Source organism: Lynx canadensis, chromosome X (assembly GCF_007474595.2).
Source record: "Lynx canadensis isolate LIC74 chromosome X, mLynCan4.pri.v2, whole genome shotgun sequence".
Lineage (NCBI taxonomy): Eukaryota > Metazoa > Chordata > Mammalia > Carnivora > Felidae > Lynx > Lynx canadensis.
Genome location: NC_044321.2, coordinates 45703750 through 45729060, shown reverse-complemented (window position 1 = coordinate 45729060; position 25311 = coordinate 45703750). Strand labels below are relative to the sequence as shown.

General features: G+C 36.9%; 1 protein-coding gene across 10 annotated transcripts in view; it reads left to right on the top strand.

The window, feature by feature from the left end:
• Positions 1-25311, top strand: part of HUWE1 (HECT, UBA and WWE domain containing E3 ubiquitin protein ligase 1) — a 172458-nt gene that overhangs the window by 27889 nt on the left and 119258 nt on the right. For all 10 annotated transcript variants that reach the window (XM_030306191.1, XM_030306192.1, XM_030306196.2 and 7 more), the window contains 4 exons: positions 4243-4311; positions 10129-10227; positions 10940-11146; positions 12493-12645. In XM_030306191.1, coding sequence (XP_030162051.1) covers positions 4267-4311; positions 10129-10227; positions 10940-11146; positions 12493-12645 — 504 coding nt within the window. In that variant the 5' untranslated portion in view covers positions 4243-4266. The remainder of the gene's footprint in view (positions 1-4242; positions 4312-10128; positions 10228-10939; positions 11147-12492; positions 12646-25311) is intronic.

Genomic DNA, 25311 nt, shown 5'->3' with positions numbered 1-25311 from the left:
GTGCCTGTGGGAGGTCCCTTGGCTGTAGTCCTAGACTGCATAGCTTCCTTGGTTCCTCCCCATTTTCTGAATGTGGATCGGTAAGCCTTCCTGATGATTCCCTGAGCTGTCTGTTATCCTTCCATTAAATCAGTTTTCTGCTTTAGTTAGCCAGAGTCTATTCTCAACCCAGGCCCTTGACTGGTACAGAATCCTAAGTCAAAACAGCTGTAGTTAAAGTGAGATATGTGTGTGAAGATTTGCCCATGACCTCATCTACATTTTCTTAAGCCATTAAAATACTTGGAGCTAAAAAAAAAAAAAAAATAGTTGCAGCTACAAGCTAATCCTGCTTTTGTTTTGGAGGGTTGTTTGGGTTTTTGTTGAATTTTGAGAGTTCTTTGTGTATTCTAGATATTATATATAGTTTTGAAAATATTTTCTCCCAGTGAGTTCTATAGTTTAAGTCTGTGATCCGTTTTTTTACTTTGCAGTCTTAAATTGAGATAATCAACATACAACATTATAATGGTTTCAGGTGTACAACATAGTGATTTGATTGTATATGTATATATAATGATCACAGTAAGTCTAGTTATAATTTTTTCTTGCATTGAAAAGTTTTAAGATCTGCTCTCATCAGTTTTCAAATATATAATACAGTATTAACTATAGTCACCATGCTATACATTACATCTTCATGACCTATTTGTTTTATAACCAGAAGTTCATACCTTTTGACCACTTTCACTCATTTCACTCACTCCTGCCTCTGGCATCTAACAGTCTGTTCTCTGTGAGTTTAGTGTTTTGGGAGTTTTTTGTTTCTTGATACTCTGCATGTAAGTGAGACCATACCATATTTGTCTCCTCTGACTTATTTCACTTAGCATAATGCCTTCAAGGTCTAGCCATTTGTCACAAATGTCAAGATTTCCTTCTTTTTTATGGCTGAATAATATTCGTGTGTATCCACTCATCCATCAATGGACAGTTAGGTTGTTTCCATGTCTTGGCTGTTGTGAATAATGCAGTAAACATGGGGATGCATATGTCTTTTTAAGTTAGTGTTTTAATTTCCTTTAGCTAAATACTCAGAAGTGGATTGATGGATATTTTTAATGTTTTGAGGACCCTCCATACTGTTTTCCCATATTGGCTGCACCAGTTTACATTCCCACCAACAGTACACAAGGGTTTGCTTTTCTCCACAATCATCACATGTTTCATTTTGAGTTAATTTTTTTTTTTTAACTCCCACTTGCTTGTGCTATCTCTTCCTTCTGTTAATCCAGAGCATCTTTTTTTTTTTCTTCAACGTTTATTTATTTTTGGGACAGAGACAGAGCATGAACGGGGGAGGGGCAGAGAGAGAGGGAGACACAGAATCGGAAACAGGCTCCAGGCTCTGAGCCATCAGCCCAGAGCCTGACGCGGGGCTCGAACTCACGGACCGCGAGATCGTGACCTGGCTGAAGTCGGACGCTTAACCGACTGCGCCACCCAGGCGCCCCGAGTTAATTTTTATGTAAAGTATGTGACTGAGGTCAAAGTTCATCTTTTTGCCTATAGATGGCTACTTGCTCTGGTACCATTTGGTGATGAAACTATCCTTTGATTGAATTGCCTTTTTAAGCGTCAAAAATCAGTTGGGCATATTTGTATGAGTCTATTTCTATTCTTACTGGTATATGTGTCTGTCCCACCTCCAGTACTACATATATTGTCTTGATTATTACAGGGTGGTATACATATGAATGTCATAAAATCAGAGAGAGGGATTCCTACTTTTTCAAAATTATTTTAGCTATCATAGTTCCTTTCAGCTATTGTAGTTCCTTTGTCTTTCCATATACATTTTATAATAATCTCAGTTTATTTAAAAAAAAAAGAATCTTGCTGGGATTTAGATAGGATCTGCGTTAAACCTGCATGTCAGTTTGAGGGGAATTGCCATCTTTACTATGTTGACCCATCTTAATCTATGAGGATGGTATATCTCTCCATATATATAGATCTTTGATTTAAAAAAAATTTTTTTAACGTTTACTTATTATCAAGAGACAGAGTGTGAGCATGGGAGGGGCAGAGAGAGAGAGGGAGACACAGAATCCGAAGCAGGCTCCAGGCTCTGAGCTGTCAGCACAGAGCCCGACGTGGGGCTCGAACCCACAAATGGCGAGATCATGGCCTGAGCTGAAGTCAGATGCTCAACCGACTGAGCCACCCAGGCGCCCCCTTCTTTGATTTTTTTTAAATCAACATTTTATGGTTTTCAACATACAAGTCCTGTACATGCTTCGTTAGATTTACACCTAAGTATTTCAAGTTTTGTTTTGAGCAATTGTGAGTGGTAGTGTATGTGTCTATTGCCAGTATATAGAAATAGATTGATTTGTGGATGTTTATCTTATATCCTGCAACTTTACTGAGATCATTTATTCTGGGAGAGGTGTTTTTGTACGTTTGGGGGATTTTATACTTAAATAATCCTTTGTCATCTGCACATAGGGAGTTTGTCTCCTCCTTTCTGATCTGTGTACCTCTAATTTCCTTTTCTTATTGCAGTGGCTAGAACTTCCAACACTGTGTTGAATAAAAGTGGTGAGAATGGACATCTTTACTTTGTTCCTAATTTTGAAGGGAAGGCATTCAGTGATTTGGGTTGTATGGTGTTGGGGCTGGCTGCTACTTCCTGCAGCAGAGTTAGTCTTATAGCCTCCCAGCAAATGACTGCAGCCACAATAATGTGATAGCCACTTGCTTTAGGTAATGAGTATGAGAAGTTTTGTGAGGAAAATCAAAACTGAGTATAAGTAGCTCACTTACAGTTTTTACTACATGGATCGGATTGTTGCCAGAATCCTATTGGCCTCATTTTAGATATTTTGGAAGTTGTTGGCAGCTGGCACTTGGTTCACTTTTTTTAAGATGCTGAGGTAATTTTTTAAAAAGTAATTTGGAATCCCATATCTTAAAATGTGAACCTTAGAGGGAAAACATTTTTTTTCTTCCAGGAATGCATTTTAGAATATACTCTGGATGTTTGATCAGTTCTTCCTGAATGCCCTTTGGTTGAAGAGATACCGACCATGTAGGCAAATAACACTTTATTTCCACACTACTGAGTATGTTGGACTAAATCTAGGCCAGAAGCTGCCTGAATTTTATACCTGTGCTTGGTCAGCTTTATATTATGACCGCCTTCTTGGGGAAGGGACACTCACCTTCAGTTACTGCTATGTAGCAAATACATTATTATCAGGAGAATCTTTGGTATATAAAGAGCTTTCAGTTCACCTCTACCTCTGTCCATGTGTCCTGGTTGCTAATGGGAGAATCCTTTATTTCTTCTTGTGCCTTGGTCAGAGTATCTTGAGGGACCTGTCTACCATGAAAGATCACCTAGGTTTATACGAGGGGTTACCCACTTTTGTGCCTTCCAAACTGAAAGATCTTAGTAAAATGATTGTGTTCTGTGCTCAGAAAATTTCTAGTGGGAGTCTTCTATCTCATTTTCTAATTAACAAAGTATTATGCTGCCTTTGTTCTTATAACACAACTAATATATTTTTATTGGTTAAAACAATAAAAGATACAAAGATGCATCTACATAATCCTTTTGGTCAGCAGTGAGTTAACATTTTGATGCATACCCCTTCTAAGTGGTTTAGATAGGTTTATACTATTTGTTTTGTAATTTTTATTTCACCGTGAACATCTTTCTGTTACATAATTGTGTGCAGTGTTTATAACAATTGTGAAATATTTCATTTTAAACCAATCCTTTTTGGGCGTGTGTTCTTTTCCAATTTTTCACTATTACATATGGTCATGGAGTATAGGTTTTTATGGTTAAATATTTTGTGCATCCTTATGATTTTCTTTGGCTAAATTCCCAGAAGTAGAATTGCTAAGTTTTCCAGAAAACTGCAAGGATATGGTGAATTTTTCCATCCTGAGGTGTGTTAAAAACATTGTGATCTTTTATTTTCAATTATGAGTTTGAGAGGTTTGTTTTTAAAAAGCGCTTTAATTTTGGCTTAAATTGATTAGTCTTATGCAACATATGGATGTGGGCCAGTTTTATCTGGAGATATTCCTTATCCTTCCCTACCTCATAGCTGTGCTTGTGAATTCGCGTAGCATCATCATAACTCCAGAGTTTTTGCTTTAAGCATTTTGCATGCTCTTCATTCTATCTTATGTAGAGCTCAAGATTGCAACTTTAAATTCTCACTTTTTTGGGGAATTTCTTTTCAGATCATAAAACAGAAAATCGAAAACATGAAAGTAGACAGGACTAAACTGAAAAAGACACCTACTGAGGCTGTAAGTATCCAAAAGTATGGTCTTATTTTTTTCATTTTAGAAAAAGTTCTTGTAGACAGTTCACCATACTGACCTTCCAAATACATCATCATTTATATATACAAAGTGCAATAAAACAGCAAGTTGTCTTGAAAAAGTCAAATTTGCTTTTGAACTTCCCTTGTTTAAAAAGGCAAATAAGCAAAAGAGAGGGAAATAAACCATTAAAAGACTCTTTAACTATAGAGAATAAACTGAGGATTTATGGAGGGGAGGTGGGTGGGGGATGGGCTATAAATGCGTGATGGGCTTTAAGGAGGGTGATTGGCATGTTGAGCACTGGGTGTTATATGTAAGTAGTGAATCACTAAATTCTACTCCTGAAACCTATATTACACTGTATGATAACTAACTAGAATTTAAATAAAACTTTGGAAAAAAGTGAATAAGCTAGTCGCCAGTGGAAAGTAAGCACTAAACTGTTGTAGTTGTATGTACCTGAAGCAGGCTCTCTGGCTGCTTTTCTTATGCACTGAAAGGCAGTATGGTATAATGGAAAGAGCAGGTGTGGATTCAAATTCTGTCTGTACTTGTGTGGTCTTTCTCAATTTTGTTTTCGAGAAAATTAAAGTAGTAACATGTTTCTTAACTAGATTTCTTGTGGGGCCAGTGGTGTAGCTTTTTTAAATCATGGATTCTTAATCATACAGTTTAGTTTAACCTGTATTAATCTGTGTGTTGGGTGACCATGTCCTAGCAGCAGAAATCCTAGCTTCAGTCCGGTATTCCATCAGCTGTCTTAAACTGCGTTTTGAGGTTAAGAAAGTATTGCCTTCTTACGACTCTCCTGTCGACCCCGTTGTTCAAGGAGCACAAGCTTTGGAATTAGACATGAGTTTGAATCTTACTAGTTTTTGTGGCTAAGCATTTATTTTCTCACCTGGTTTTCACAGTGGTAAAACAGGGTTGATAATTCTTCCCTCCTTGGTATGAGGCAGATGCTTAGCAAAGGATTTGGCACATAATCAGTTTATTTGCTAAATACAGGTCACTTGGTTTTTAAAAACTAACTACCTGGCAAGTAACACTATGGATATCGCTATTAACAGTTTGCTATATTTCTTCTAGTCTTTAAAAGATTATTGCATGGACATTCTCTGCCCTTTTTTGTTAAGTATTACACTGATGAGTGCGAGAAATGCTGTCTTCCCATACCCTCTTCTAGCATTACAGATTATCTTTTAAATTTTTGTTAATAAGGGGGGAAAATATTACATGGTTATAATCTGCATGCCTTAATTAAATATATTTTCAAGTTTATTGACCTTATATTGGTTGTCTGCACATGCTGTACATTTTTGTGTTTGCCATTGAAATGTCAGGTTGTTTCTTGAATGCCGTACATAATGAGTATATTCACTTTCATAGCTGTTGCAGATACATTTGATTTTGGTTTTGATGTGTTTTGGCATCTTGGACTTTTAAGTATATTTTTAATGTTTATTTTGAGTGAGAGTGCAAGGAGGAGAGGGACAAAGAGGGAGAAAGAATCCCAAGCAGGGTCCACACTGTCAGCAGAGAGCCCAATGTGGGACTCGAACCCATGAACTGCAAGACCATGACCTGAGCCAAAATCAAGAGTTAGATGCTCAACTGACTGAGTCACTCAGGCCCCCCCACTTTTAAATATATTTTTTTAATGGGCATCTTGAATTTTTGACATTTATGTACTCAAATTATTTTGGAAACTAAAGAGCAAATAGAAACCTTGTCTTAAGAAGTGACACAAATTAAAACAGTAACATCAGTGTAAGAAAATAACCTAGAAAAGGATCCTAGTATTCATGTGCATAAGAACTTAACATATGATAATTGTAGGAATTATTGGTTGTTAGGGAAAGGCAATATCAGTTAAGAAATGGTTTCAGGACAATTGTTTGACTTTTGAGGGGTGGGGACTATTATACTGAAATAAATTCTAGATAAAAGTCAAATATTTTTAAAAGAAATTCACACCTAGATTATAGGTGTAAAATATAGATGGATATTTACCTAGTCTTGGATGGAGATGTCCCTTCCAAGCATTAAAGCAAAGGAGAAAAAATAATGGGAGCATAAAGTAGTATATCCAAAGTAAAAAGGCACATGACAAGCTGGGGGAAATATTTGTAACCCAGTATACAGTTGACCCTTGAGCAACCCGGTTTTGAACTGCATAGGTCTACTGATATGTGGACTTTTTCCAATAAATACAGTACTGTAAATGTATATTTCTTATGATTTTCTTAAAAATTATAGCACTTTATTTTTTCTAGCTTTATTGTAGGAATATAGTATACAATATACACACCAAAAGAAATATGTGTTAATTGTGTATGTTATCAGTAAGGCTTCTAGTCAACAGTAGGCTATTGGTAGTTAAGGTTTTGGGGAGTCAAAAGATACCCGTGGATTTTCTACTGCATGGGGGTTTGTCAGCACCCTTAACTCCCATGTTGTTCAGTGAACTGTAGTTAATATCTTTAGTAGCTACATCAGTAGGAGAGATGAATATCCCAATGACAAAATGGGCATAGATCATTTCAGAAAAGAACAGATTCAGTAAACTTCTAGAATAATTTAATGTTGTAGATAATCAAAGAAATGCAAATTAAAAAAAATTTTTTTCTTTTATTACCTAATGGATTGTTAGGGATTTGTTCTTGGGGTGACACCTATATACAAATTTCTGGCTCACAACATTTGATAGCTACTAATTAATTACTTAGGACGAACTCCTGGAATTGGAATGTTTAGATCATAGACCATACATTTTTAAGGCTTAAAGATGCCTAGTTTCCTTGAGCAACATACTCAATTCTCTGTACTGTGGTTAATACTAGATATTATTTTTAAGAAGGATATTTATTTATTTGTGCATGCATGCATGCCTTTTGATCCCTTTACCCATTTTCCTCTCCTGGCCACCTCTGGCAACCACCAGTCTATTGAGCTTGGGTTTTTATTTTGTTTTTTTGTTTTTTGAATTCTGTGTATAAGTGAGATCATAGGGTATTTGTCTTTAACTTACTTCACTTAGCTTAATGCCCTCGGGGTCCATCCATGTTGTCACAAATGGCAAGATTCTGTTCTTTTTTATGGATGAATGGTATTCCACTGTATATGTATACTACATCTTCATCCATTCATTTAAGATGGACACTTAGATTGTTTCATATCTTGGCTATTGTAAATAATGTTGCAGTCAACCTGGGGCTGCATATATCCTTTCAAATTATTGTTTTATTTTCTTGAGATAAATACCCAGAAGTGGAACTGCTAGATCTTATGGTAGTTCTATTTTTAATTTTTTTGAGGAATCTCCACACTGTTTTCCATAGTGTCTGCACACGAAAGACATTTATTGATCACTTTGTATATTAGCAGCTGTGCAAAGGATTTTCCCCCTAGATTTGATATCTTTATTGGAGCAAATCAAAGTGAACCTTGGCAATTAGTACACAGCCATTGAATTGGCAAATGCTTTCTTTTGTATTGCCAGAAGGAAAATAATAATCAGTTTGTATTACTGCATTTATTGCATTTATGCAGCAGGAACAAGATGGTAAAGATACGCTTTTGTCCCTGGTGCATTCTGCAAACTATGGACCTTGATACAGCTGATAAAACAGAACATTGTGCTGGCACATGACATTGATGCCATTAGGCTGACTGAATCTTGTGAGCAGAAAACACAAGTACCTTAGATGCCTTAGGCATTTGTGTACCAGAGAGTGCCCTTTGAAGCTTGAGGGCCTCCCACATCAGGAAAGTTTCTAGGGGTCCAGAGGTCTGGGAAATGTCAAGATTTCCCTTCTAAAGTAGAGATAAATTGCTGCACCTTGTACCATGCACCATGAAGACAGAGGAACAACGTATGAGGTTCTCTTTGGATTTTGGAAACACCATGTATCAAATATGGGCTTGGTGTTCTGATTCATTTGCTGGATAACCACTAAAGTGATAGTGAGGTCTGGATCTAGAAAAGATTCTGCAAAAGGTTCAGGCTATGATGCAAGCTGCCCTACTATGCGGACATTTTGACCTAGTAGATCCAGATGTCTGATTTAGGTGTCAGCCAAAGATGCCTCTGGCAAGCCCTGATAGGGGAAGTGCAGCTAAGATTCCTAGAATTTGGCAATACTATTACCTGCCAACAAGTATTCTGACATTCAGAAAAGCAGTTTCAGGCTTGCTACTGGAACTTGATAAAAACTGAATGCCTGATTATGAGATACCAAGTGACTATAGTATTCAAATGTTCATCATGAATTGGGTGTAATCTAACCCACAAAATCATAAAATTGGTTCTGCATAGCTGCAGATTAGATTTGAAGTGGTATATTTGATACTAAACTTCAGTAGGTTCAGAAAGCACAAGTGAACTACATGAGTAGATGGTTTAGACTCCCATGTTATGTTTATCCTGCTTCATCACCTCTCCCTCAACCTATATGACTTCAAGGAGAGGAGAGAAAAGTGCAGGCCTGGTTTATGGAAGGATTTTATGCCAAGAATTTTACATGCATTTAATCACCACAAAAATTTGAGGTAGCTCTTAATAACGCTTACTTCAGAGGGAGAAACCCCTGTTATTCCATGTTTGTTTTGGGTACTGAAGGTACCTCTAGTTTAAATCTCATGACGACATTGCTGGGTAAATAGGTGATGTTAGTTTATTTTGCAGAAGAGGATACGGAGATTCAAAGAGGTAGCTTACCAACTGTCTAATTCCAAAGCTCATACTCTTTGAAGTAGTATGCTGTGTCTCAATATTTAAACTCCTATTATGTGAAATAAGTGCTTTATGTATGTTGCAAACATTTGAGCTTCACATTACCAAGGTAGTTATTAAGTGTGTTTTCCTGGTAAGAAAACTGGCTGAGAGATTGGAGTAGCTCATGATCAAACAGCTTAGTAAACATCAAGCTAAGAACTGAACCCAGGTTTGTTTGGTTGCAAATCTAGGCCCATTTTCAGGATGCCATGCAAGTGTAGTCATTTCCAGCTGCCATCCATAATGGAAGACTTCTATGTCCCATTCCCTATCCTTCCTCCTCTGCTTTAAGAAACTTTACTAAACTGTCAATCCACACCTTGTTACCTGACAAACAGGCCTTTCATCAGTTAAAGAGAGCAGGAATGTATGGCAATGGGAACCCCGTAAGAATGAAGTCCCGGTGTTCAGAAGCTCTTGGCCCTCCTACAGTTAAGAGGATTTAATAGTTGTAGGAAAATATAGCCACCTTTAACTTCACCTTTAACTGTGAATTCACTAGGGCTTTCCAGTGTTCCTCTGATTTCAAGATTTCTTATCAGGTATTCTAGTTAACTTTCAGACTGTGGTACAGATTCCTTCGTTTTTTTTTTTTTTTATGTCTAGCTTGTTTCCTTTATTTCTATTGTACAAGTTTATCCAAGTTAAAAATGCACAGATGGGGGCACCTAGGTGGCTCAGTCAGTTAAGCGTCTGACTTCAGTTCAGGTCATGATCTCATGGTCTGTGAGTTTGAGCCCTGTGTCATGCTCTGTGCTGACAGCTCAGAGCCTGGATCCTGCTTCAGATTCTGTCTTCCTTTCTCTCTGCCCCTCCCCCCACTCATGCTCTGTATCTCTCTCAAAAAAAAAATAAACATTAAAAAAATGAAAATGAACAGATGGATGGTTTTATTATTATAAGATTTCCATTTAATCCCAAGTGATTGTCTGGCAAATTTCCAGTTTTCTAAATTGCTGAGTGTGTTGGCTTAAAGATTCCTTTACTCCAAAAAACCTTTTGTGAATACCTGTTTTTCTCAGCCTGCAGACTGCAGAGCCTTAATAGACAAACTCAAAGTTTGTAATGATGAGCAACTACTCTTGGAACTGCAGCAAATCAAAACATGGAACATTGGAAAGGTATGTGAACCCACACTCCCAAAAGGCAGGGCTCCCTGGACTAGTACATCATTTTGTTTATGTTCTGATATGGAAAGAGAAACCACAATGAGGTAGCATCATTCATCAATTAGTATCTGATAAGCTGTATGTCTACAGTTATAAGCTGTATTATCTAAGCTGTATGTCTAGTATAGCTCTAGGTCAGTAGCTTTTAGCTTATGAATAGTTACCAAGGAAATTTTGAAAGAAAATGTGAAAGGAAAAGTTTGCTAGCTGAGGGTGAGGAACATTTACACGGGTGATGATAAAGAATCTCAACCACAGAATTCCTTTAGTTTGACTGACAGTATGAGTTTGAGATAGTTAAAAGAATTTTCTTTAGATAACTCTAAAAGTGAACATTTTTGATAAAATGGATTCTGGCAGGGAGAGTCATTGTTTTGTAGACCTCAGAAGGTAGCCAGAATTCTCCCTTTAAAGACCTAGTTAGGGTGTCTACTGGTGTTTGTACATAATGTACTTTGGTGGATATAACAATGATCACAGGTTTATGTGGCTCAGAGTATGATCTTTGTCATATGGATTTCTGTACTGGTAGGGGAATTGAAGAGAAGCAAAGGTGGGAAGTGAACTTGTCTAGGTGTCCTGCTCAGCAGTCCATTGTAGCAAAGTACCCACATAGTACTTCGACCTTATTCTTACATGTTCCTCTTTCTCTTCCTCTCTCCAGTGTGAGTTATATCACTGGGTGGATCTGTTGGACCGCTTTGATGGAATTCTGGCAGATGCTGGACAAACAGTGGAGAATATGTCATGGATGCTCGTGTGTGATAGGCCGGAGAGAGAACAACTAAAAATGCTTCTCTTGGCTGTGTTGAACTTCACTGCCTTGCTCATTGAGTACAGCTTTTCCCGGCATCTGTACAGTTCCATAGAGGTATGAGAGGTTCAAGCCTATGTGATCTGTTCTTAACTAGAATCGCTCATATCTAGAAATAAATTGCTATTTCTCTCTGATAATTCTTTCCTTTTCATTTTGGAGCTCTGGGGTTTTCAGTGTCAAAGACAATGATAAAATTGAGAATGTAATACATATATTGAAGTATTCCTGGGAATTTGTGGGAATTGATCTTTGTTCCGCATTCATTATTAGAGCAGCCCCAAACCACTTAAACTATTGGAAATAGTTTTATTTCCTTGACACATTACTCATTGCCTAAGTGCCCTGTTGTTAGTGTTAATTTTTCTAATTCTTTGGTAAACAGAATTGAAAGGAAATGGTTTGGGAAAAGAAGTGGAATAACTGAACTAAAGTATAGCACCCAGAGTTTTAAGTGAGGAACAGATAAGCAGTCTGTTAAAGATAAAATACATTAGTTGCAAAAGGAAGACCATGGCCTTCAGGATTATCAGCAACCAGAAATACTTAGGTTTATTGCCATCTAAATGACATACTGATTTTAACACTGACTAGATGCTTAAATATATTGATAGACTTCGATTTTATTAAAAAATCAAAGGAGTCACTCTTGGGTTAATGTTGCATACACTATACTGTAACAGTCATAAGTGCCACCAGCTGTTTTTTGTTTTTGTTTAATTTTTTTTAATGTTTACTTTTGACAGAGAGAGAGAGACAGAGCATGAGCGGGGGAGGGGCAGAGAGAGAGGGAGACACAGAATCCGAAGCAGGCTCCAGGCTCTGAGCTGTCAGCACAGAGCCCGATGCAGGTCTCAAACCCACGAACTGCAAGATCATGACCTGAGCTGAAGTCAGACACTCAGCCGACTGAGCCACCCAGGCGCCCCATCACCAGCTGTTGTTGATATCTTTAGCTTCCATATGGAGAACCCTACACTTTAATTCATTCTATATCTCAAAGAATACAGGAGCATAAAATTATCTTTCTTTCACAGTTCTTTTAGTCTAGCTGGAGACTTAATGTTCTTGAGTTCCACTATGTATTAAAATATCACATTTGTCTCTTTTGTAATTTCTTTTTCTTGTGGGGACACCTGTGCAGTTTTGAGCTGCTGCTCATGTGTTTTTGTTTTTGTTTTTCTTTTACTTTTATTGGACTTTGTGGCTTGCTGCCAGATTATAAGTTGCTTGGGAACAAGGTTGCATGTTGTAGGTGCTCAAATATTTATAAATTTTTTTGTATTGTTAAACTTATTAATAGCTTTGTATATATTGACAAATCTATTACTACATTGGTATTTTAAGTTTTCAAGGCCTAATGTGCCTAATACCATGAACTTGCCCTTTTTTGTTCCCTGTAGCATTTGACAACTTTATTGGCTTCCTCTGATATGCAAGTGGTGCTGGCAGTCCTTAATCTTCTGTATGTATTTAGCAAAAGATCAAACTATATCACACGCCTTGGATCTGACAAGAGAACCCCACTGCTAACCCGGCTGCAACACTTGGCAGAGGTGAGTCATGGGTAAAGAGTGGAAGGGCACAAAATTGGACCATATAGTTCGTTTCCACAGGTGTTTTTTGCATTGTCAAAATGGATAGTAATCCCTAAGTTTACTGGCCTAATTAAATGGAATTATGGGGGCCCCATTAGCGAAGTTCCCCCTAAACCTAAGAAGTATTCTCAATTGTTACGAAGTAATTGTGAGAGATTTCATGAATCTCTACTCACAAAGTAGAATCTCCCTTTTTTCAAAAATGACAACTTCGTTCTGGAAAGTTCAGAATCAGATTCTACTCACGAGGGAGGTATAGTGCAATGAAAGATCTGGATTGGAGTCTTGTCTTGTCCCTGCTTATTAGCTCTGATACCAGTTTTTTCATTTGGGAATTTAGTATATCTACCTTCAGAGTAGTTTCAGAATAAAATACAAGGTATTTTGCGCTGTGCTCAGTAATTGGCTTGTGATGGTAGTAATTGTAATTGAAGGCAAAAAGAACTCTCATGTAAAAGTTCAACTCCACCAAACTATTGTCCAATGTTTCTAGACACAAAAGGATGATACGTACTTAGGTTTGAAAGAGGTAGCCATTGCTAGAACGTTTTGTTAGAAGAAATTGGTAAGTCTGACTTTTTAAAAGCCAATTGAATGGTTAACTCAAATAATGTAACTCAAGTTTCAGGCTATTTTTAGGTACATGATTCCTTAAAAATCATTTTTGTAGGATAGTGAATGCAACATGTATTGTGAAAATTCTAGGACATACAGAAAAGTGTAAAGAGAATATTAATCACCTGTATATAACTTACCCAGATGCAGCTTCCTTCAAAATTTGAGCATATTTTCTTAGATTTGCAAATATGCATATAGAGACATGCAGCCTGTTTTCTTTAACATAAGTAATTTTCTCATGTTATTAAAAAAATGTAAGATAGTTCAACATTGGCTACCCAAATAACAGTAAAAGGGAAAAGAAGCCGTATCTCAAGTAGATGATGCTTCAAAAAAGCATTTGATAAAAATTCAGCACATTAATAAAAACTAATATAAACTCTTAGAAATAGGAAAACAAACTTTAAATTTATGAATCATCTACTCATCATAAATTTATGAGTCATAATGGGAAAGCTGAAGCATTTCCATTGAATTCTAAAGTCAGACAAGATGCTACCTACTACTTTTGCCACTGGAATTTGTAGTAGAGGTCCTAACAAATACAAGAGAAAAGAAAGAAATGAACGATACATACTAAAAGAGAAAACTTGTTACTATATGAAGGTGATAGGTTTGAGGCTTTTGGGTTTTTTGGGGAGATAGCATAAAATTACTAGAACTAATAAAAGTACAGTGAGACAACCAAGTCAACAATCAGTGTATAGAAACAAATATCTCCTCTGTACAGTAGTAATAAACAACTAGATGATTAGAATAAAGACCTCAAGTATAGTTAAACCGTATTGGGCAAAACCATACATTTAAGAGAAGATAATGTAGAAGGTTATATTTTGATATACTGGTAGGGAAGGAACTCTTAAAAACTTTAAAGCGTAAATCTTACTGTAAAAATTTGAATTTTATAATACAAAATTAAGACTTCCTTTTCAATGGAAAACATCATAATTCACTGCTATGCTAGCACTTAACTGGAGTGTAAATCAGCACACTGCTTCCTTGAATGAGAAAAACACTAGTTGACCTAAACAGTGCACCTACTGATGTGGCTAACAACATTCTGGTGCCAATTCATTTTGTCATGGACCAATCAATACCACATTCAAACAGTTGGTGGAATAACAGCTGGTCTGTGGACAATATTAAGCAGCACTGCCAAAGATAAAACTTAGTAGTGATAGATTGAGAAGTGTTTAGCCATGTTTTAAAACTGTCAAGGGACTGTCCCTGTAGTATATTTAAGGAACTCCTCCAAATTAACGTGGATAAACAAAAGTATGGATAGATAATTCACAGAAAACTCAGCACATTAATGATGCTCCAGACTCATTAGTAATTAGAGAAATACAACTAAAGCAAGATACAGCCTTTTAAACTGTCAGATCAGCAAAAATTAGAAAACTGTGTAATGGTAAGTGCTAATAGGCATGTGAGGCTATAGGAACCTTGACTGGTACTCCTGGTATATATCCCAAAGATATCACATTATTCCGTCAGGTAACATGTGGGAGAATATTGCATCATTGTGGCAGTAGATTGGATAAGCAAAATGGAGTTTATGCATATTATGGACTGTGTAGCAGTTAGAAGCAGGGGACCAAATAATGCACGTAGCAACATCAGTAGCTTTTGAAAATAATGCTGAGTGAGAGGGAGTTAAAAATGTTTATTGGTAGTACCATTTCTGAAGCTTAAAGATGTGCACCCAAAACAACATACAGTTTTGAAAAAACAGAAATTAAAGGATATAGGAAGTGGTGAAAAGTGTTGTCTTTGGCAAGGAGAAAGTAATGTGTATGGGCAGTAATTGGATGGACAGATGGTGTATATAAATAAGTAAAAGAAAATAAACCTAACCAGCAGTATTTAAGATCTGTTAGAACAAAACAACCCTTACTTACAGATTTAAAAAATGATCTAAATTTGTTAGCAAAGACAGATGATGCCATTTTTTGCATGAGAAGACTCAATGTAGTAGAAGCCCTCTTAGATCAAATTAAGGTTAATAGTTGGTAGGTTAATTATTGTTAAAATGTTGTTAAAGCAGAACTTTTTTTAAGTTTATTTATTTTGAGAGAAAACGTGCATGCACACGAGCAGGGGAGTGGCAGGAAAAGAGAGAATCCCAAGTGAGCTCTGCACCAGTAGCATGGTTTGTAAAGGAACTTGAATACAGAATTAGAAATTTCTATAATTTACCCCTGAATCTCTTTCCCCTAACTTGACACTATTTTTATATTTTTTTATTTTATTTTTTTTAATGTTTATTTATTTTTGAGAGACAGCACAAGCAGAGGGGGTGGGCAGAGAGAGAGGTAGACACAGTACAAAGTAGGCTCCAGGCTCCGAGCTGTCAGCACAGAGCCCAATGCAGGGCGTAAACCCACAAACTGCAAGATCATGACCTGAAGTCAGACACTCAACTGAGTCACCCAGGCACCCTGACACTACTTTTAGCATCTTGCCTTTTAGTCTTTGCCAAATATTCAGATTAGTTTTTATTTTAAGAAGATAGTTCCTTTTTCAGTTTAAATCATTGTTTTATATGGTATTTTATTTATATAAATATTTTTTGAGAGAGAGCATGCACATGTGCATGAGTCGGGGAGGGGCACAGAAAGAGAGAGAATCTTAAGCAGGCTCCATGCTTAGTGCAAAGCCCAACATGGGGTTCCATCTCATGACTGTGAGGTCATGACCTGAGCCAAAATCAAGAGTCACATGCTTAACTGACTGAGCCACCCAGGTGGCCTTGTATAGTATTTTTTTTTTTAATGTTTATTTATTTTTGAGACAGAGCATGAACGGGAGAGGGTCAGAGAGAGAGGGAGACACAGAATCTGAAACAGGCTCCGGGCTCTGAGCTGTCAGCACACAGCCCGACGTGGAGTTCGAACTCACGGACTGTGAGATCATGACCTGAGCTGAAGTCGGACGCTAAACCGACTGAGCCACCCAGGCTCCCCTAGTATTTTAACATCCTTCTATATTCAGGTTCCTTTAGAAACTAAAATCTTGACACCATTAATTGCTCTACAGACAGCTGACATAAATGAGTTTGAAGACCAACACCTGGCTTGGTACACTTACCGATAACTGGTGGGAGCAAAAGAGTGACTGCAGCAAGATTGCATTAGTCAATATATTTTACAGAAGGCATGGAGAATACAGTTAATCTGTCAAATTGGTTAAGTAGAGGCCCTGTTAATAGCATTTACTGGAAAGCAGAAGGCACAAAAATATCTAAGAAAATACTGATAAAGAATCAGGGTCAGTTGCTGTAACAGATAACAAAATATAAAGCCATAGTAGTTTTAATTTTTTTAATTGGCATAGAAATAGACATATCTGCAGAATAAAATAGTAAGCCTCATTTATAAAGAAAAGTACAGTTGGCTGTTTGAGGGAAAAATGTGTTGTAGGTCGTTTCTTCACCCTATTCACATAAATCCTAGAAACATATTTAGGAGTAAATATAGGCAACTCCTGAACATCTTTCATGAGGAAGGATTTCCTAAGTCAAGAAACCTATAAGCCCTTTTTTAAAGTTGACAGATTTTATGTGAAAATATTAAAACTTGTGTGTAAGAATTAAAAGGCAGATGACTTCTTAAGCTGGGAAAAAATATTTGTACTGTATACAACAAAGGAATAATGTTATATAAATAGCATCTATAAATTATTAAAAATGTAGTAAGTAATCCAGTAGAAAAACATGCAAAAGTATATGAACAGACAGTTCACAGAGGAATATTAAATATTTTTAAGGAATTGGTCAAGAAAACATGAAAAGTTTACACTAGGAATAATGGGGAAATGCATATTATGTGAGGTCATTTTTAACCACTAGATTGGCAATAGTATATAGTATTGACTAGGTTGTAGGGAAACAGTACTTACAGGTACATATAAACTATTGGTGTCAAAATGTCCTTTTGTAGGGTTTGGCCACATCTTTCATTTAAAAATGTATACATTTTAGGGGTGCCTGGGTGTCCCAGTTAGTTGAGCGTCCAACTCTTGATTTCAGCTCAGGTCATGATGCTAGGATTGTAGGATTGAGCTCTCTATTGGTCTCCACTCTGAGTGTGGAGCTTGCTTAAGATTCTCTGTCTCTCTCTCTCTAAGAAAATAAAAATGTATATATTTTATTTCATCCAATAGTTCTATTTTAAAGAAATGTTAGAAACATATTCAGATGTGTGCAAAAGTTATATTGAAGTATTCTTATTGCACCATTGTTTGAGAAAAATTTTTGAAATGTCATAATTAACATGGCATCAACCGATGTATGACACTAAAAAAGCTCCTCAATGAAAGGATCTCTTAGCAAGAAAACTTAGTTGAAGATCCCGTCTATGGTTTTTTAAAAGTCCAAAAGTAAAACTATTAGTAAAGTCCAGAAAGTTACATATCTAATTGTAAGCTCTGAAAGGGAATTGTAGGGAATGATGGTGGGTGAGTTTCACTTTTTATATTCTCTACTTTGAATGTTTTATAGCCATTGTGTATTATGTATTATTTTTATAATTGAGAATTTGTAATGACTTTGTAGATATATTTTTAATGGCTATTATATTCCATTGTGCTATAGTTGTTAACCTGACTTAGTACCTATTATATGTAATCCTCTTAATACTCTGAAGCTAGGAATTCTTATCCTCATTTTACATATGAAGAGTATGAGGTGTTAAGCAAGGTGAAGTGATTGCTTATAATTCCCACAACCAGGCATTGATGGAACTGGGGTTTGAAACCTGATCTATTTGCTTATATGTGCCATCCCCTTTCCAAGAGCTATACTATGTTGACTGGTTTTCAGATTTCAAAACAAGCTTTACGTTTAAAGATGGAAGAACATTCTAGTTAATTTGGTATTTTGTGTAGAGCCATAACACACCTACCAGAGTTAATATCTTGCCAGATATTAATTTAGAAAGTAAAAATTAAGATATATACTGTACTCTTACATGGCACGCATATGCAAAGTGTGGAAGTGTAGGATTTTCTTTTTTTCTTTCTTTTTTTTTTTTTTTTTTTTGCTGTTGTTTTTGGATAGTTCAGGATTATCAGGTTCATTTCTTCCCTTGGACCATTCTATTACCAGGAAGGATTGCTTAAATGATTGCTATTACAGTATTCTCCCTGCCCCCTCACCTTATCCATGGGGGATATATTCCAAGACTCGCACTGGATGCCTGAAACTGCAGACAGTACTGACCCTATATATACTGTTTTTTTTTTTTCCTGTACATACCTATGATAAAGCTTAGTTTATAAATTAGGCACAGTAAGAGATTAACAATAACTAATAATAAAATAGAATAATTATAAGAATATACTGTAATAAAAGTTACATGAATATGGTTTCTCTGAAAATAACTTACTGTACTGTATTCAGTCTTCATCTTGTCATGATATGAGATGATAAAATGCCTATGTGATGAGGTGAAGTGAGGTGAATGACTAGGCAATGTGACATAGTCATCATAATGTAGCCTTAGGCTACTGTTGACTATCTGATAGTACCTCAGAAGAAGGATCATCTTTCAGATTGTTCTTGTCTGTGGGTACCAAAAACCATGGAGAATGAAACTGCAGATACTGGGTGACTGCTGTATGTTCTTTTGTGTTTTGGACTCCTTTTACCTTTGACAGATATGCTTCCTTTTTCCTCTGAATTGGGATAACATAGAGACTGTAGATTGAAGGCTGATTTTTAAGTCCCAAACAATTCAGAATCTTGATGGGTGCAATACATTGCAGCTTTTGTTAATACATAGTGTGTGATGCTTTGTTATTACAAATAAGAGAATCTTGCAGGTTTTTGAGGGGTTAGACATAATATGCTAGGTGTTAAGTAATAATAACTATCATTACTTACACTCCCTATTAAAATTTTAAAACTTCATTTTTCTCAAATGTAAAATTCTCTAAAAATGTAACTTGTTGACATGGTTTGCTTTCTCCTACATCTTCCTTTTGAAATGTAACAGTTTTTGTAACAGTGGTCTTCATAGACATTTTGGTTCATGTCTCTTCAGTTTTTAGACTGCTTTTTGAATCAATTCTTTTGTTATCCACGCCTGTGCAACAAATACATGTATTCACTTGCATGTGGTTAAGAACCTGGATTTAGAGGACCTAGAGCTCTTAACAGATCAAATTAATCTCAGTTTATGGATCTGTAAATTGGGGATTATGATCATCTACCTCCTAGATTTCAGGTATAAACTAACAGGTCATGAAACATTTAGGTTGAATGCTGATCATGTTGCAAGTACGTAATGGAAGCTATTTTTGAAGATGGTTGTCAGCGCATAACTACATGATATTCCCTTTTATATTTGCTTTCTCTTAAGACCATATATACATTATTTTGCACAAACATATACATACTGTCACACAGTTTTTTTGTGCATTCTTCTTTCTCTTGGGTCATCTTCCTACAGTCTTCCTACAATCCTGTATGTATTTTATCGTCATATTATATTGACATATTGGGGGTATTTTTTTAATATGAAATTTATTATCAAATTGGTTTCTATACAACACCCAGTGCTCATCCCAAAAGGTGCCCTCCTCAATACCTATCACCCACCCCCCATCAGCCCTCAGTTCTCAGTTTTTAAGAGTCTCTTATGCTTTGGCTCTCTCCCTCTCTAACCTCATAGAGGGTATTTTTAAGGGTACTTTTGTCACAAAGGCAGGACACTTTTGCATCTAAATTTTCTTATTCAATATTTTGTTAAAATTCGCTAAATCGCTGTATAGCTATGTCATTCTTTTAAAGGTTACACAGTATTCCATAGTTTGTATGTTCTGTAATTTATACAACTATTTCCCTATTAATGCATACTCTTTTTTTTTTCCTGTTAACAGTGATTGGTACATTAAGCAATCTTGTACTTTTACCCTTACTTACTGATAGTTTTGATTCTGTGAAAGAGTCCCAGTAATAATCCATGTTACTTTAATTGGCCCTTACTTTATGAGTAGTGAATTTGAGCATCTTTTTTGGGCTATTAGGATTTGCTCTTGTGAATTGTCTGTTCGTTTGCCTATTTTTTTCTTAGTTTAGTGTTTTTCTGCTATAAAAGCTCTGTTGGAGATAATAGCCCTTTGTCATCTGTTAATTTTTTTCCAAATCTTCATGTTGTTTTGTTTATTGTGTTTACGTACATACTTGTTTTCAGAAATGGTTCAGAAAAAGTGTGGAACAGCTTTTAGGAAAAGTGTTGAATATCATGTTTTGGTCTTTATGAAAAATGACTGTGTATGTGGTATCTTTTCTCATGATAGGTTTTTAGTGACTCAGTTAATCCAATGATGTGGGCCAGTTGTAAATATGAACAGTGGCTAGTGAACTGCAAATGTAGGGGAAGTTCTCCAAGAAGGCTTATTGAATTGTTAAAAGCCAGTTGGTTTGGTGAAGGTCTAGTACACTGGTTCTCAAACTTGACCATGTAGCAGAGTCACTTTATTAAAACATAGATTGGTCTCTGTCCCCTGCTCACACTCCTTTACCTCTTTCCCCCTCCAGTTTTTGATTCAGTAGACCTAGGACAGGGCCCGGTAATGTGCATTGTTAACAAATTTCTGGGTGATACTAAGGCTGCTGATCCAGGGACCACACTTTGAAAACCACTGGTCTAGTCTGTCCTATTGAGTAAAGCTACAAAATCTTACTGAATTCTTATAGTTTCATCTCAAAGAACATCAAGCTTTTTCCTGATGTCTGAATACTTATTCTTTAGCAAATCCCATCCAGTGACGTGGTGTCAAATATGCCTTTATGGCATGGTTGATACAATAGTTATTTATTGGGTGTCTGCTTAATTGCTAGGATCATATGATAACACTATAGCATAGATGAGGATAATGACATTCAGAAGTTATATTATTTTCGGGAAAAGCCTATAGGCTCTTAGTCCCTGATAAAGTGTGAAATGCATTATTTGCTGTTACTGTCTTAGGTGTTTGGGGTTGTTATAGCATGGTTTTTATTCCAAACCTGGGTGTTGGCCTGAGACCTGGCTCTTTTACGTTTATTTATTTTTGGGACAGAGAGAGACAGAGCATGAACGGGGGAGGGGCAGAGAGAGAGGGAGACACAGAATCGGAAACAGGCTCCAGGCTCTGAGCCATCAGCCCAGAGCCCGACGCGGGGCTCGAACTCACGGACCGCGAGATCGTGACCTGGCTGAAGTCGGACGCTTAACCGACTGCGCCACCCAGGCGCCCCGAGACCTGGCTCTTGAATCCACACCCAAACCTTCCTGTTGACACCATTCAAAAACTACATAACCAGCCCTGTGCTGGATAAAACATGTTCTGTTCCTTATAAAGGTCACGTAGTAATTGAAAAAGCAGGTATATGTGTATAATAAAAAGGACAAAGAACTAGTTGCTCTGAGTAGTACTAATAAGTACCCTAGAATTTCAAACATTCCATAGATTTACCTTGTTGGCTGCAAAAGAAACTTCCTCATAATAAAATATATATGCTTGATTTTTTTTTAATATATGAAATTTATTGTCAAATTGGTTTCCATACAACACCCAGTGCTCATCCCAAAAGGTGCCCTCCTCAATACCCATCACCTACCGTCCCCTCCCTCCCACCCCCCATCAACCCTCAGTTTGTTCTCAGTTTTTAACAGTCTTTTATGTTTTGGCTCTCTCCCACTCTAACTTTTTTTTTTTTCCCCTTCCCTTCCCCCATGGGTTTCTGTTAACTTTCTTAGGATGCACATAAGAGTGAAACCATATGGTATCTGTCTTTCTCTGTATGGCTTATTTCACTTAGCATCACACTCTCCAGTTCCATCCACGTTGCTACAAAAGGCCATATGTCATTCTTTCTCATTGCCACGTAGTACTCCATTGTGTATATAAACCACAATTTCTTTATCCATTCATCAGTTGATGGACATTTAGGCTCTTTCCATAATTTGGCTATTGTTGAGAGTGCTGCTATAAACATTGGGGTACAAGTGCCCCTATGCATCAGTACTCCTGTATCCCTTGGATAAATTCCTAGCAGCACTATTGCTGGCTCATAGGGTAGGTCTATTTTTAATTTTCTGAGGAACCTCCACACTGCTGTCCAGAGCGGCTGCACCAATTTGAATTCCCACCAACAGTGCAAGAGGGTTCCCGTTTCTCCACATCCTCTCCAGCATCTATAGTCTCCTGATTTGTTCATTTTGGCCACTCTGACTGGCGTGAGGTAATATCTGAGTGTGGTTTTGATCTGTATTTCCCTGATGAGGAGCGACGTTGAACATCTTTTCATGTGCCTGTTGGCCATCCGGATGTCTTCTTCAGAGAAGTGTCTATTCATGTTTTCTGCCCATTTCTTCACTGGGTTATTTGTTTTTCGGGTGTGGAGTTTGGTGAGCTCTTTATAGATTTTGGATACTAGCCCTTTGTCCGATATGTCATTTGCAAATATCTTTTCCCATTCCGTTGGTTGCCTTTTCGTTTTGTTGGTTGTTTCCTTTGCTGTGCAGAAGCTTTTTATCTTCATAAGGTCCCTCCCAGTAATTCACTTTTGCTTTTAATTCCCTGGCCTTTGGGGATGTGTCAAGTAAGAAATTGCTACGGCTGAGGTCAGAGAGGTCTTTTCCTGCTTTCTCCTCTAGGGCTTTGATGGTTTCCTGTCTCACATTCAGGTCCTTTATCCATTTTGAGTTTATTTTTGTGAATGGTGTGAGAAAGTGGTCTAGTTTCAACCTTCTGCATGTTGCTGTCCAGTTCTCCCAGCACCATTTGTTAAAGAGATTGTCTTTTTTCCATTGGATGTTCTTTCCTGCTTTGTCAAAGATGAGTTGGCCATACGTTTGTGGGTCTAGTTCTGGGGTTTCTATTCTATTCCATTGGTCTATGTGTCTGTTTTTGTGCCAATACCATGCTGTCTTGATGACAGCTTTGTGGTAGAGGCTAAAGTCTGGGATTGTGATGCCTCCTGCTTTGGTCTTCTTCTTCAAAATTACTTTGGCTATTCAGGGCCTTTTGTGGTTCCATATGAATTTTAGGATTGCTTGTTCTAGTTTCGAGAAGAATGCTGGTGCAATTTTGATTGGGATTGCATTGAATGTGTAGATAGCTTTGGGTAGTATTGACATTTTGACAATATTCTTCAATCCATGAGCAGGGAATGTCTTTCCATTTCTTTATATCTTCTTCAATTACCTTCCTAAGCTTTCTATAGTTTTCAGCATACCGATCTTTTACATATTTGGTTACATTTATTCCTAGGTATTTTATGCTTCTTGGTGCAATTGTGAATGGGATCAGTTTCTTTATTTGTCTTTCCGTTGCTTCATTGTTAGTGTATAAGAATGCAACTGATTTCTGTACATTGATTTTGTATCCTGCAACTTTGCTGAATTCATGTATCAGTTCTAGCAGACTTTGGGTGGAGTCTATCGGATTTTCCATGTATAATATCATGTCATCTGCAAAAAGCAAAAGCTTGACTTCATCTTTGCCAATTTTGATGCCTTTGATTTCCTTTTGTTGTCTGATTGCTGATGCTAGAACTTCCAGAGTGGGCATCCCTGTCGTGTTCCTGATCTCAGGGAAAAAGCTCTCAGTTTTTCCCCGTTGAGGATGATGTTAGCTGTGGGCTTTTCATAAATGGCTTTTATGATGTGTAAGTATGTTCCTTCTATCCCGACTTTCTCAAGGGTTATTATTAAGAAAGGGTGCTGTTATGATCTTTAAGTATGTTCCTTCTATCCCGACTTTCTCAAGGGTTTTTATTAAGAAAGGGTGCTGGATTTTGTCAAAGGCCTTTTCTGCATCGATTGACAGGATCATATGGTTCTTCTCTTTTTTTTGTTAATGTGATGTATCACGTTGATTGATTTGCGAATGTTGAACCAGCCCTGCATCCCAGGAATGAATCCCACTTGATCATGGTGAATAATTCTTTTTATATGCCGTTGAATTCTATTTGCTAGTATCTTATTGAGAATTTTTGCATCCATATTCATCAGGGATATTGGCCTGTCGTTCTCTTTTTTTACTGGGTCTCTGTCTGGTTTAGGAATCAAAGTAATACTGGCTTCATAGAATGAGTCTGGAAGTTTTCCTTCCCTTTCTATTTCTTGGAATAGCTTGAGAAGGATAGGTATTATCTCTGCTTTAAACGTCTGGGAGAACTCCCTTGGGAAGCCATCTGGTCCTGGACTCTTATTTGTTGGGAGATTTTTGATAACCGATTCAATTTCTTCACTGGTTATGGGTCTGTTCAAGCTTTCTCTTTCCTCCTGATTGAGTTTTGGAAGAGTGTGGGTGTTTAGGAATTTGTCCATTTCTTCCAGGTTATCCAATTTGTTGGCATATAGTTTTTCATAGTATTCCCTGATAATTGTTTGTATCTCTGAGGGATTGGTTGTAATAATTCCATTTTCATTCATGATTTTATCTATTTGGGTCATCTCCCTTTTCTTTTTGAGAAGCCTGGCTAGAGGTTTGTCAATTTTGTTAATTTTTTCAAAAAACCAACTCTTGGTTTTGTTGATCTGCTCTACACGTTTTTTAGATTCTATATTGTTTATTTCTGCTCTGATCTTTATTATTTCTCTTCTTCTGCTGGGTTTAGGCTGCCTTTGCTGTTCTGCTTCTATTTCCTTTAGGTGTGCTGTTAGATTTTGTATTTGGGATTTTTCTTGTTTCTTGAGATAGGCCTGGATTGCAATGTATTTTCCTCTCAGGACTGCCTTCGCTGCGTCCCAAAGCGTTTGGATTGTTGTATTTTCATTTTCGTTTGTTTCCATATATTTTTTAATTCTTCTCTAATTGCCTGGTTGACCCACTCATTCGTTAGTAGGGTGTTCTTTAACCTCCATGCTTTTGGAGGTTTTCCAGACTTTTTCCTGTGGTTGATTTCAAGCTTCATAGCATTGTGGTCTGAAAGTATGCATGGTATAATTTCAATTCTTGTAAACTTATGAAGGGCTGTTTTGTGACCCAGTATATGATCTATCTTGGAGA